The sequence below is a fragment of the Macaca thibetana genome, chromosome 19 (genome assembly GCF_024542745.1).
Source record: "Macaca thibetana thibetana isolate TM-01 chromosome 19, ASM2454274v1, whole genome shotgun sequence".
Lineage (NCBI taxonomy): Eukaryota > Metazoa > Chordata > Mammalia > Primates > Cercopithecidae > Macaca > Macaca thibetana.
In genome coordinates, this window is record NC_065596.1 from 23,653,007 (window position 1) to 23,665,834 (window position 12,828).

Below are 12,828 nucleotides of genomic sequence, written 5' to 3' on the forward strand. Positions count from 1 at the left end.
GGAGGGGAGGGTGAGCCGTCGTGGGACAACTGGCCCAAGACCAGCACCTGGCTGGTGTCGCCAGCTCCGGCTGTGCTGGTGGGTGAGGCAGGTCTGGCATGTAGCCGGGGCGGGCTACATGTAGGGGACCGAGAAGCTCTGGGTGTGAACCCCACTGTGGAGGCAGCAGGCACCTAGTGGTGCTGCTGGGACACCCGGCTCCAGGACTCCAGATGTCACACATCCGTGAGTCTTGGTGTCTACACCCCCCTCGGGGCCAGTGGGTGAGCAGGGGTCCGTGGTCCCTGCCGGAGTCCCCCCAAAGTGGACTGGGCTCCGCTGGACACAGTGCCCTGCACTGAGCTGCCGCTGGCTGCCGCATGCCTGAGACCATGTGATGTCGCCTAGGGAACTGACCGTGGACGGCAGCAGGGGAGGCGCTGGGCAGTTCTGTGGCTGAGCACGGCCCGTGTCAGGAGGACAGGCCGTGCCCTTTCCCATGGGTCACACTGGGCATTTCTCAACGGCCTTCGCAGGATGGGAAGGGGCATACAGAGGCAGTGGGGAACCTGGAGTTCTTGGGCTGGCAGGGAACAGTGGCAGCCTTCTTGGCCTTCATGAAGGGCCTGGCTTGCTGGACTGAGGTCACAGTGTTCTGAGGTCCCCACAAGCACTCAGACTAGACCCTCCGAACACACCCAGGCTAGACCCTCCTTACACCCAGGCTAGACCCTCCTTACACATCCAGGCTAGACCCTCCGTACTCACCCAGGCTAGACCCTCCGTACACACCCAGGCTAGACCCTCCATACTCACCCAGGCTAGACCCTCCGTACACACCCAGGCTAGACCCTCCTTACACCCAGGCTAGACCCTCCTTACACCCAGGCTAGACCCTCCGTACTCACCCAGGCTAGACCCTCCGTACTCACCCAGGCTAGACCCTCCGTACACACCCAGGCTAGACCCTCCGTACTCACCGAGGCTAGACCCTCCGTACTCACCCAGGCTAGACCCTCCGTACACACCGAGGCTAGACCCTCCGTACACACCCAGGCTAGACCCTCCGTACTCACCCAGGCTAGACCCTCCGTACACACCCAGGCTAGACCCTCCGTACACACCCAGGCTAGACCCTCCGTACTCACCCAGGCTAGACCCTCTGTACACACCCAGGCTAGACCCTCCTTACACACCCAGGCTAGACCCTCCGTACTCACCCAGGCTAGACCCTCCGTACTCACCCAGGCTAGACCCTCCGTACTCACCCAGGCTAGACCCTCCTTACACACCCAGGCTAGACCCTCCGTACTCACCCAGGCTAGACCTTCCGTACTCACCCAGGCTAGACCTCCTCTGCTCCTCCTGGCCTAAGCCCAAGGCCCCTGTTCTAGGATGGTTGGGGCTGAGAAAAGCAGTCATGCCTCTTCAGGAATTACCAGCAGGGAATGCCCAGCCCTCTTAATGGTAGCAATAATTAACAGGTTTATCCCCAAATGAGCAGAGCAGAAGTGTGGAGTCCTCCCCAGCAATAGGTCTTAGGGTAGGGGCTGGAGCTTCTTAGAGAAAGGCCCTAAATCAGGCGCTCGGTGTCCGGAATGCAGGTCTACCCCACCCACCAGCCGGCCCCCAGGCCTCCTTTCCTCAGTCCTTCCAGGGGGGTTCTGGGATCCCCAAGTGGTCCGAATCCAGGCCCTAGGGAGTGTCCGTGGGATATAAATTAGACTCTGCTGTGGCAATAAATAACGGGGTGGGGGGCGGCCTCGGGCACCAGGCCCAGGCCTGTCCTGCAGGCTCACACGAAGTTCTCTTCCTCTTCCTCCGACTCACCATCTGGCGGCTCCTCAGGGGTGCCTGCAAGGGTGGATAAGAGCATTGAGGGCGCAGGGCAGGGGGTTCTCCGGCCCCCAGGACAGGTCTGTGCCCTCGCCCTGCGTTTGCACCTGCGCAGCTGCCCGCGTGGCGCACACCGATGGAGCGGCCCAGGAAGCAGGTGGCCTGGCGCAGGTGGCACGAGGAGATGTAGGTGACGTTGTTGTTGCCGCAAAGCTCCTGGCCGGGGCTGGAGGGCACAGGGCAGGGCGCCGCCCGACACACCACGCAGTGGGCGCTGCCCGTCTGGTCCACGACGCACGACTGTGGCCGCGGGCACACCACGCGCTCACAGGACTCTGCAGGCCGGGTGCCAGGGACAGTTCAGGAGACATCTCGCTGAGAACCCCGCAGGGCTCTTGGCCCCAAGACCTGCCCTTAACCCCCAAGTTGAGAAAACCCTCTGGTAGGACACAAGCCCCCCGCACCTCCCCATGAGCCCCCCTCTCCATCCCACCCCTTGAGCTCCACCCACAAGCCCTGCCCCTCCAATTGTACCCAGGAGCCACACCCCTTCCAGGAACCCCGCCCCTTACGTTACCCAAAAGTCCCACCCCCTAAAGCTCCCACAAGCCCCAACCCCCGATTGTACCCAGAAGTCACTCCCCTTCCAGAAGCCCCACCCCTTACATTAGCCATAAGCCCCACCCCCTTACCACCACAAAGCCCCGCCCACAATCAGGCTCCACCCAGAAACCCTGCTCCTCCCACGAGCCTCGCCCCTTGTTACCCAGAAGTCCAAAGTCCAACCCCCCATAGAACTCACAAGCCCTGCCCCTCCGATTCTACCCAGGAGTCTCTCCCCTTCCAGAAGCCCCACCTCTTGCTTTAGCCATAAGCCCCACCCTCCTACCACCCACAAAGCCCCGCCCCTCCACGAGCCCAACCAACCCCCTCAGGCTCCACCCACAAGCCTTGCCCCTCCCATTGTACCCAGGAGCCACACCTCCTCGTAAGCCCTCACCCTTGTTATCCAAAGCCCCGCCCCTCCGCGACTGCGGGGCCGCCCACCCAAGCTCCACCCACAAATCCCCGCCCATCTCCACCCAGGAACCACGCCCCAGTCAAGAGCCCCGCCCCTTCCATGACCCAAAGTCTCACCCCCTGGTTCCATCATGCCCTTCTGGTTACACCCACAAGCCCCTCGCTGCGTCACACTCCCGCTCTGACCATGCCACATACCTCTCGCCCAATGTGAGCCCCAGAGGCCCACTACTTTCCAAATCCCAACCCTACAAAAGACCCCACCCCGTAATACTCCCTCGGAAGTGTAAACGCGCCCTTAATTAGGCCCCACCGCGACCCACGTGACATATAGTGGGCTGGAGGCCCCGCCCCCACGTACTGCGGCAGCGGCCCCGCCCCTCCAGCAGGCCCCGCCCCCAGAGGCCGGGCCGTCACGTAGGCCTCGCCCTCACGCATTGCAGCAGCAGCTCCGTAACGTGACGCTCAGGTCCGGGTGGCCCCGCCCCAGGCCCCGCCCCCACGTACTGCGGCAGCAGCCTCGATACGTGACGCGCAGGTCTGGTAGGTCCCGCCCCGCCCCAGGCCCGCCCCGCCCCAGGCCCGCCCCTCCACAGACCCCGCCCCCACGTACTGCGGCAGCGGCCCCGGTACATGACGCGCAGGTCCGGGTGGCCGCGGCAGCGCGCGGCTCGCAGCTCGCACTCGTCGCGGTAGGTGGCGCCGTCTGAGCCGCAGACCTGCAGCCGCGCCGGGAGCCCAGAGCAGTCGGGCGCGCACTCGCAGCGCGGGCGGCCCCCCAGCATGCGGCACGCCTTGCCCGGGCCGCACTCCACGCCGTCGCACGAATCTGCGGACACAGGACACGCGCGTGGGGCCGGGCATGGGAGGTTCCCGGGCGTGGGGCCGCGCGAAGGCCTCGGGACCCCTCCCTGCGCCCCCTCTGCAGGGCGGAGGCGGGGGCGCCGTCCCAGGTCAGGGTCAGTCGGAGTCGGGGCGTTCGGGTTCCCAGGGGCAGGGCTACGGGTCGGGGCGCGGGACCGGTGGGGCTGGGGGCGGGGGCTGGGCTCGGTGCGCGCAGGCCGCGGGGTCTCTGCCCGGAATCGGGGTCCGGCGGAGCTACGCAGCCTCGGGCCGCTCCTCCTTGTAGCTGGCTGACGTGTGCCCCCGATGCACGCGCTTTTCTGGGAAGGCCGGAGGGGCCCCAGCTGCGTCAGCCTGGGGTGTTCCGCCCTTGCCAGGCGCGAGTCTGGGGCTGCGAGTCTGGGGCTGCCGGAATCTTCCCCAGGAGGCGTCGGGGAGGGCGGGGCTCTGGACACCCCTCCTGGCCTGGGGAGCGATTCCAGGGGAGGGGGCCGCCCACAGCCCTAGGCCTCTGAACCAGGAGTTGCCCCGCAGCCCCACTGCTCAGGCAGGGATACTGAGGTCCTGCTAGGGAAACTCTCTCTGGGGTCCCCGCCCCCGCTTTTCATGTGATGTTCATCGCCACCTAGGCTCATTACATCCTCCCAAGTCATCATTTTACAGATGGGGAAACTGAGGCCGGGTCGCAGCTGTGAGTGCAGGGGACCCAAGCACCTCAGCTTGAAAGCTGCAGCAGGACCCAGATGACCGATCCCCTTTCTGTTGTCTGTGGGTCTGGTGGGGCCTCTGAACACAGCTGTTGTTTATGTGTCAGCCTCAGTTTCTCTGTGTGTAAAGCGGGGCTGACGGGGGAGCCCCACTTACAAGGCAGTCAGGCACTCCTTAGAGGATGGCCAGCGCCCCCCCACGCAGCCCTGCAGGGCATGTGGGCCGCACCTGGGCGGCCCCCGCACAGCGGCTCACAGGCACATCTGGAAATGCTTGGCCAGGATGGCTTTCATACAAGCGAGAACGGAAGGGGGCCTGAGTTCCCGTCCCCAGGGCGGCCAGATGAGGTTGGGGGCGGGGGGTCCTGGGCCGTCTCGAGCCCAGGCCAGGCACTTTTTGAAGTCTGTCCTTCTCCCAGAAGCCAGAGGGGGGTCTGGAGGGAGCCAGGGGTATGTGGCAATGAGTTCAGGACCACCCAGCCAGGCTGATCTGGGATTAATCACATCTCAGAGGCCAACAGAGTTCCTCAGCCTGGCCTTCGGGTCTGCACCCCTCAGCTCCAGCCTCCCCCTGGCTCCTCTGACTCACCCCACCCACCAGGACCTAACCTCAAGCCATGTTCTCTCCTGATCCCCACTCCCATACTGACTCCATCTGGCAAACTCCTAGACATCCCCCAACACCCCAGCTCTAATGCCCACCTCCTTCAAGTTGTGCCCCAACAAAGGCATGGTGGCTCATGCCTGTAATCCCAGCACTTTGGGAGGCCAAGGCTGGCAGATCACTTGAGGTCAGGAGTTTGAGACCAGCCTGGCCAATGTGATGAAACCCCGTCTCTACCAAAAATATAAAACTTAGCCAGGCGTGGCAGCGCACACCTGTAGTCCCAGCCACTGAGGAGGCTGCGGAAAGAGAATCGCTTGAACCCAGGAGGCCGAGGTTGCAGTGAGCCGAGATCGCACCACTGCACTCCAGCCTGGGTGACAGAGCAAGGCTCTGTCTTAAAAAAAAAAAAAAAAAAAAAAAAAAAAAAAAAATTCATCCTCCAGTGCGGAGAGTATATCTTAACTCATTCATTCGTTCTCTGCCACCCAAGAGCCCCTAGTTTGATGGGGAAGGCATTGTCTCAGAAGAGGGTCCCGAGTGGCTGGGCGCGGTGGCTCACGCCTGTAATCCAGCACTTTGGGAGGCCGAGGCAGGCAGATCACCTGAGGTCGGGCGTTTGAGACCAGCCTGACCAACATGGAGAAACCCCGTCTCTACTAAAAATACAAAAAATTAGCCGGGTGTGGTGGCGCACGCCTATAATCCCAGCTACTAGGGAGGCTGAGGCAGGAGAATCGCTTGAACCTGGGGGGTGGAGGTTGCGGTGAGCCGAGGTCGTGCCATTTCACTCCCGCCTAGGCAACAAGAATGAAACTCCATCTCAAAAAAAAAAAAAAAAAAAACTGGGTCCCGAGGCAAATGCTTGTTAATCATGCAGCTGTAACCCCACCACAGACCCTGGAGTCTGCAGTGAAGGTCCCTGGTGTGGACATTTGGGGTCACAGGCCAGAATGGCAAACCCACCTTCCCAGGAGCTAGGTGTAAGCCAGACATTTATCGAAGAGCCACCCAGGCAGAGAGCTCAGCCCCAGCAAAGGCTCAGCCACGTGGGGAGTCCTCAGGGCCTCTTCCTGAGTCCTAAACTGCAAGAGACTGAAGCCTGGGAACTGGGAGGTGCCCCCAGTCCCTCTCTGAGACCAGGATCCCCCCCTGCAACCCCTGTGACAGGCTCAGCCCCGCGTGTTTTGCCCTCGACCACCGTGACTGTTTTTGGCTGGTCCTGAGCTGAGATGCCTGCCCTGCTTCTGGCCTGGGGTCTCACCTTTGCAGGGAAGGCAGTGGACAAGGCCCAAGAAGCCAAGGAGGTTGATCTTGTTCCCCGGGTGAGTGAGGTTGGACCAGGCGGTGTCAATGCTGCCGGAGGCACAGCACTCGGCCCGGGTGACGTCAGTCCGGAGCACCAGGCTGCAGGTGGCCTCCTGGCCCTGCTGGAGCCAACAAACACCACCTGCGGGCCAGGGGACGGGGTGCTCTCCTGGGCCACTCCTGACACCCAGCTTCTGGCCCGCCCACAGATGCATGCAGGTGGTGCTCAGTAGTTACGCACGGGATGATCTACCCCAACCCAGGAAGAGGGGCAGAAAACCACATGGGGGTCCCCACCCTGGCTCCAGGTCCCTGGAGATACCTCCTCCCCTCTAGCTCTATGCCCCCCCCAACACCCTCACCACCAACCCTCACCCATCCCAGGAGGTCCCCCATCGTTCCCTCCGAGCCCCCAGGCTGGGGGCTGGCACCCTGCCCAACCCGTCAAACACCACCCAACGCCAGGCACTGGGCATGTCAGGGTCAGTGGGCCCTGGAACCGCTTCTCCCGCCTCTGCCCTCTGTCTAGACAGCACCCGAGGGCGAGGGCACGTGGAGCCCCGCGCCTGGCAGCCCCCCCACCGCCTGGCCCGCCTCTTACTCACTCCAACTTGGGAACATTCCCCTTGCATGAGCTCACTGTCTCCCCAGGGACGTGGCCTTCGGGGAGGGGGCTCTGCCCTCCCTTTGGCGCGGGGCTGGGGTGGGGTGGGGCTGCAGGGATGGGGGGTGGGGAGCCAGAGAGCCCCCAGTTTCTTCCCCTGTCCCTGGGGGCAGGAACGGCCACAGCCCCCTTCCCAGAGTACTCGGTGGTTCACAGACACTGCCAGGGACCAGTTTGGGGAATGCAGCACCTTGGCACCCATCATAGGGGAAACTGAGGCCAGGAGTGGGGCCGTCTCCTGCCTGGCGCCTCCCGGCAAGTCCCAGGTGTGAGTCTCCATGCCTGGTCTACCCAGGACCCGGGGAAGCTCTCAGCCCCAGCTGGAGGGCCTGGCTCCAGACACCCAGCGCTGCCTCTCAGGGCACCAGAATCGACCCAGACGGTCGCGGCTAGAACCCTGGCTTTGCCGCCTACGGTCTGTGTGACCCTGAGCCTCAGTTTCCCCATCTGGAAGACAGAGATGAAGAGAGCTCCGGCACTACTGGGATGGCACGGGTTCAGGGAGGGGAGAGGTAGACACTAAGCGCTCAATAAATGTCAGCGGTCATTGTGATTAGGAACCTCTGCTCTGCTGACCTCCTGGTGACCCCCCTTCAGACCCTCCCAGCTCCAGCTTGCGCCGGACACCGCCCTCGCCCCCACCGCCGCCGCGCCCCCCGACGTCCCCCCGGCCGCATTCCGGGCAGCCCCACGTGGGTGGCCCGCCCCGCCCGCCCCTCTGGCCGCCCCACTCACCGGGCGCGGGATCCCCCGAGCCCATGGAGCCCACGAAGCCCACGGCCCAAGCCAGGGCCCCCCAGGGCAGAGGCCAGAGTGGCCCTGGCGCCCCGGGACGCATGGCGAACGCAGAGACGGCAGCGGCACCGACTTCCCAGCGCGCGGCCGGCGCTCCCTATAAAGGTCCCGCGGGCCGCGGGCGGGGCGGGGCACGGGGCGGGGCGCGGCGCGGGAGTGGCGGGGGCGAGGCCGTGTCCCGCGCGGGGTGGGCAGGCGCCGGGCCCGGCCGCTGCGGGGGGCAGCTGGGGGCGCGCGCCCGGGTCCCCTCCCGGAGCCAGAGAATGCATCTGGGGAGATGTGGCTGGACCCAGGGCGGAACTGGGACCGGGGTGTGGGTTCGAGGTGGTGGCAGCCTTTTGGGTGGATGGAGGGGCGGTCTCCAGGAGTCAAAGGGGGTGTGGGGATCTTCAGTTGCAGGGGTGGTGGTGAGCTAGCGGGGACCCACGAGGAGCACGTCTGTGGATCCCTGCACCCCGTTTCTGTGATTTGCATGTGGTCACTTTCATAGTCTGAGCCCCCCAACCCGGCCTCCTTGGTCCCGACCTGCCCCACACACCCAAAACCTCAGCTGGATATGGTTCCCTGCTCATGGCGCAGGCCGCCCACCCGTCCACCTGGCCGCTGGAGCCGGCCTGTGGGTGGGGAGAGGTTGGGTGTGGGACAGAACGGGGTGCGGCCGGGACAGACCCAGAGACACAGCTCCTTCCAGCATCGTGGACAACAGCAGGCCTCGCCCAGCCAAGGCCCCCAGGGAGGCCACTGTCTGTGTGTGTGCGTGTGTGCGTGCACGCCAGGCCTTTGTCCTGGGCCCCTGGGCAACTCTGCCCCCAACAGCCTTCCAAGCCTTTGGGAAGGTTCCCCCAGGTCATATCAACAAGAATGTTTACTAGGTTTTTTCCTCTCCCTCCGAGATTCAGCAAACACTGTTTCAAACACTGTTTCCAGCAGAGGCGTTTCCCACTATTTATGACAGCGACATCTGCGTGGGCCCGGAGGCGCTGTGCCCGGGGGGCTTTGCTGCAGCCAGACACATTTCCTACTTGGGAGCTGATGCTGCGGTGGAGGCCTCCGGATCTGTCAGGGCACCCGTGGGGAGCTCAAGGGTTCTGCGGAGCCCCTCTGTTCCCGCTTCTAAGGAACCATCAGTGAACATCTCTTGTTGGCCAGAGGGGCCCTGCAGGGTGCTGGGGTGCCGTGGTGACCAAGGCAGACCCCATCACACACTCACCGAGCTCCTGGTTTGGAGGGGCCATAGACAGCAAAATGCAGAGACAAATTAATCTGTAACTTCAAAGACTGGTAAATGCTTTCAGGAAAATAAAGAAGGTTGAGGAGATGGAGAGCAGTTGGGTGTCTCCTGGGGATGCCTGTGTCTGGCCGCTGGCTGTTCCGGCGTTGCCCGCCCCCCAGGTGTGGAAACGGAGGCGTCCAGCAGCCCCACGGCACAGCCCCTTCTCTGGCGTAAGTGAGACCTGCGCCCACGGACAACGCACCTGTACCCTTTCCTCCACCTCAGCTGCCCAGCCTGACTGTGTCCCCTCGCAGCCAGTGGCCAGGGTCCAAGTTCCTGCCCTAGTGGCCGTGAGGGGGACACCCCGCCGTCTTGACCTGGCCTTGGCCTCTGGCATTCCCCTGGGAATCTCCCCGGGTTGGGGAGTGGGGCAGGGACAGGACCCTGTGTTCTCACTGAGGGTGTGCGGGGGCTGGACAGTGTGACCTTGGCCAAGACCTGACCCCGCTGTGGCTCAGCCACTCCGGCCTGGGCTGTGCGAATCAAAGGGTCATTGTCTGGCTGGCGTGGGTTCCGGCCCTCTCCGGGGAAACCGAGGCCAGCTGCCAGTGGCCTCCTGCTCCCGGCTCTGTCTTCCTCCCTAACCCAGAGGCTCTGTGGGGTGACCTCAAACAGGTCACTGGCCTTTTCTGGGGCACTGCCTCCTCCTGAGACCCCAGTGACGACCTCCCGGCCCTGCCCCTCTCCCTACCCTACCCAGCCCCGAGGCTCATCCTAGGACCTCCACCCGCAGCCTGGCCTCCGTGGCCACTTCGTACCCCAGCTGCCATTATACTTCTCCCTGGCTCAGACACCCACCGTGGGTGCCGTGGCCTCTGCTCACCCCCCCAGGCTGCTGTCTCCCTCGAGGTAAATCCTGACAGGTAAACAGTAACAATCGGCCGGGCGCGGTGGCTCAAGCCTGTAATCCCAGCACTTTGGGAGGCCGAGACGGGCGGATCACGAGGTCAGGAGATCGAGACCATCCTGGCGAACACGGTGAAACCCCGTCTCTACTAAAAAATACAAAAAACTAGCCGGGCGAGGCGGCGGGCGCCTGTAGTCCCAGCTACTCGGGAGGCTGAGGCCGGAGAATGGCGTAAACCCGGGGGGCGGAGCTTGCAGTGAGCTGAGATCCGGCCACTGCACTCCAGCCCGGGCGACAGAGCCAGACTCCGTCTCAAAAAAAAAAAAAAAAAAAAAAAAAAAAAAAACAGTAACAATCCAGTGTTGTTCTGTGGTAGAGGATGCCCAGATAGCAGAGGTGCCCAGGCCACACCCAGGCCTGGGGGAGACTGAGGAAGGCTTCCCAGAGGAAAGGATGTTGAGGTTGAGACGAACGTTGGTTGGAACGGCAGGGGTGTGCGCTGGAAACAGACGCTTGTGCTGTGAGTGAGTGGAAGTGCAATTGGGGGTGGTCAGCAGAACGGCGGCCCCAGAGACCACGGGGCCCTCATCCCTGGAACCTATGGGTGTCCCACCGTCCCCGGCCAAAGGGGCTCTGCAGGGGGGACTGAGTTGAGGACTTTCACACAGGGGCTCATCCTGGGTTATACAGATGGCCCACTGTCCTTGAAGCGTCCGTAGAAGAGGAGATGCCTGGCTGGGCGCGGTGGAATCCAGCACATTAGGAGGCTGAGATGGGCAGATCACTTGAGGTCAGGAGTTCGAGACTAGACTAGCCAACATGGTAAAACCCTGTCTCTACTAAACATACAAAAAAGAAAAAGGTGGGCATGGCGGCGTGTGCCTGTAATCCCAGCTACTTGGGAGGCTGAAGCGGGAGAATCGCTTGAACCCGGGAGGCGGAGGTTGCAGTGAGCTGAGATCGTGCTCCAGCCTGGGCAACACAGTGAGACTCCATCTCAAAAATAAAAATAAAAAGAAAGAAAAGGAGACGCCTGCCCTCTATGGTTAGAGATGGGATAAGAGAAGGACTTGGCTGCCATTGCGGGATTCGGAGATGGAGGAAGGGGGCTCGAGCCAGGGAATGTGGGCGGCCTCTAGGAGCCTGGAAAGGCGCAGATTCTCCTTGGAGCTGCCAGAAGGAACGCGGCTCTGCCAGCACCTCGATCTTCCCCCAGCAAGACCCGTGTGGAACTTCTTTTTTATTTTTTTTTTGAGACGTCGTCTCGTTCTGTCGCCCAGGCTGGAGTGCAATGGCGCGATCTCGGCTCACTGCAACCTCCGCCCCGCCGGGTTCAAGCGATCCTTCTGCCTCAGTTTCCCGAGTAGCTGGAATTACAGGCGCCCGTCACCATATTAGCTAATTTTTGTATTCTTAGTAGAGACGGGGTTTCACTGTGTTGGCCAGGCTGGTCTTGAACTCCTGACCTCAGGTGATCCACCCGCCTCGGCCTCCCAAAGTGCTGGGACTACAGGCGTGAGCCACCGCGCCCGGCCCCCATGTGGGACTACTGACCTTCAGAACTTGTGCAAGAGAAAAAATTGTGTGTTTCACTTATTTATTATTATTATTATTATTATTTTTTGAGACAGAGTCTGGCTCTGTTGCCCAGGCTGGAGTGCAGTGGCGCAATCTCGGCTCACTGCAAGCTCCGCCTCCCGGGTTCACATCATTCTCCTGCCTCAGCCTCCTGAGTAGCTGGGACTACAGGCGCCCACCACCGCGCCTGGCTAATTTTTTTTTGTATTTTTTTTTTAGTAGAGACGGGGTTTCACCGGGGTCTCGATCTCCTGACCTTGTGATCCGCCCACCTCGGCCTCCCAAAGTGCTGGGATTACAGGCGTGAGCCACTCCGCCCGGCCTATTATTATTATTATTATTATTATTTTTGAGACGGGGTCTGGCTCTGTTGCCCAGGCTGGAGTGCAGTGGCACGATCTCGGCTCACTGCAAGCTCCGCCTCCCGGGTTCACACCATTCTCCTGCCTCAGCCTCCTGAGTAGCTGGGACTACAGGCGCCGCCACCACGCCCGGCTAATTTTTTGTGTTTTTAGTAGAGACAGGGTTTCACCGTGTTGGCCGGGATGGTCTCAATCTCCTGACCTTGTGATCCGCCTGCCTCAGCCTCCCAAAGTGCTGGGATTACAGGCGTGAGCCACCATGCCCGGCTATTTATTATTTTTATTTTATTTATTATTTATTTGAGACAGTCTTTACTCTGTCACCCAGGCTGGAATGCAGTAGCGTGATCTCGGCTCACTGCAACCTCCACCTCCCAGATTCAAGCGATTCTCCTGCCTCAGCCTCCCAAGTAGCTCAGATTACAGGTGCCCACCACCACGCCTGGCTAATTTTTGTATTTTTAGTACAACACCCGGCCATTTTTATCTTTTTGAGACAGGGCCTCACTCTGTCGTCCAGGCTGGAGTGCAGAGGTGGGATCTCGGCTCACTGCAACCTCAGCCTCCCGATTAACTGGGATTACAGGCGCCTCCCACTGCACCCGGCTAATTTTTTTTTTTTTTTTTTTTTTTTTTTTTTTTAATAGAGATGGGATTTTGCCATATTGGCCAGGCTGGTCTCAAACTCCTGACCTCAGGTGATCTGCCCACCTTGGCCTCACAAAGTGCTGGGATTACAGGTGTGAGACACCACACCCCGCCCGTGTGTTGCTTTAAACCAGGAAGTTTGTACAGATTTGTTATAGCAACTATGGGTGCCCACTGTGTGCCAGGCCCGGAGACCCTTCTATGCTTGTTTTCTTTTCTTTTTCTTTTCTTTTTTTTTTTTGAGACAGAGTTTTGCTCTTGTTGCCAAGGCTGGAGTGCAGTGGTGCGACCTCGGCTCACTGCAACATCTGCCTCCTGGGTTCAAACAATTCTCGTGCCTCAGCCTCCCGAGTAGCTGGGATTA

The 12,828-nt window shown here is 61.5% G+C and overlaps 3 protein-coding genes across 4 annotated transcripts in view; 1 reads left to right on the forward strand and 2 right to left on the reverse strand.

Annotated features, from left to right (window-relative positions):
- Nucleotides 1-12,828, forward strand: part of RNF126 (ring finger protein 126) — a 245,801-nt gene that overhangs the window by 203,399 nt on the left and 29,574 nt on the right. The gene's annotated exons all lie outside the window — the stretch shown is intronic.
- The window catches only part of PALM (paralemmin), a 142,470-nt gene that overhangs the window by 61,193 nt on the left and 68,449 nt on the right, over nucleotides 1-12,828 (reverse strand). The window lies entirely within an intron of this gene.
- On the reverse strand, nucleotides 1,444-7,866 carry FSTL3 (follistatin like 3). The gene is made up of 5 exons (XM_050771199.1): nucleotides 7,697-7,866; nucleotides 6,254-6,439; nucleotides 3,449-3,664; nucleotides 1,923-2,150; nucleotides 1,444-1,833 (listed from the first exon to the last, which is right to left on the reverse strand). Exons 1-5 carry the CDS (start codon nucleotides 7,797-7,799, stop codon nucleotides 1,775-1,777), a joined length of 792 nt encoding a protein of 263 aa, XP_050627156.1. The 5' UTR covers nucleotides 7,800-7,866; the 3' UTR covers nucleotides 1,444-1,774.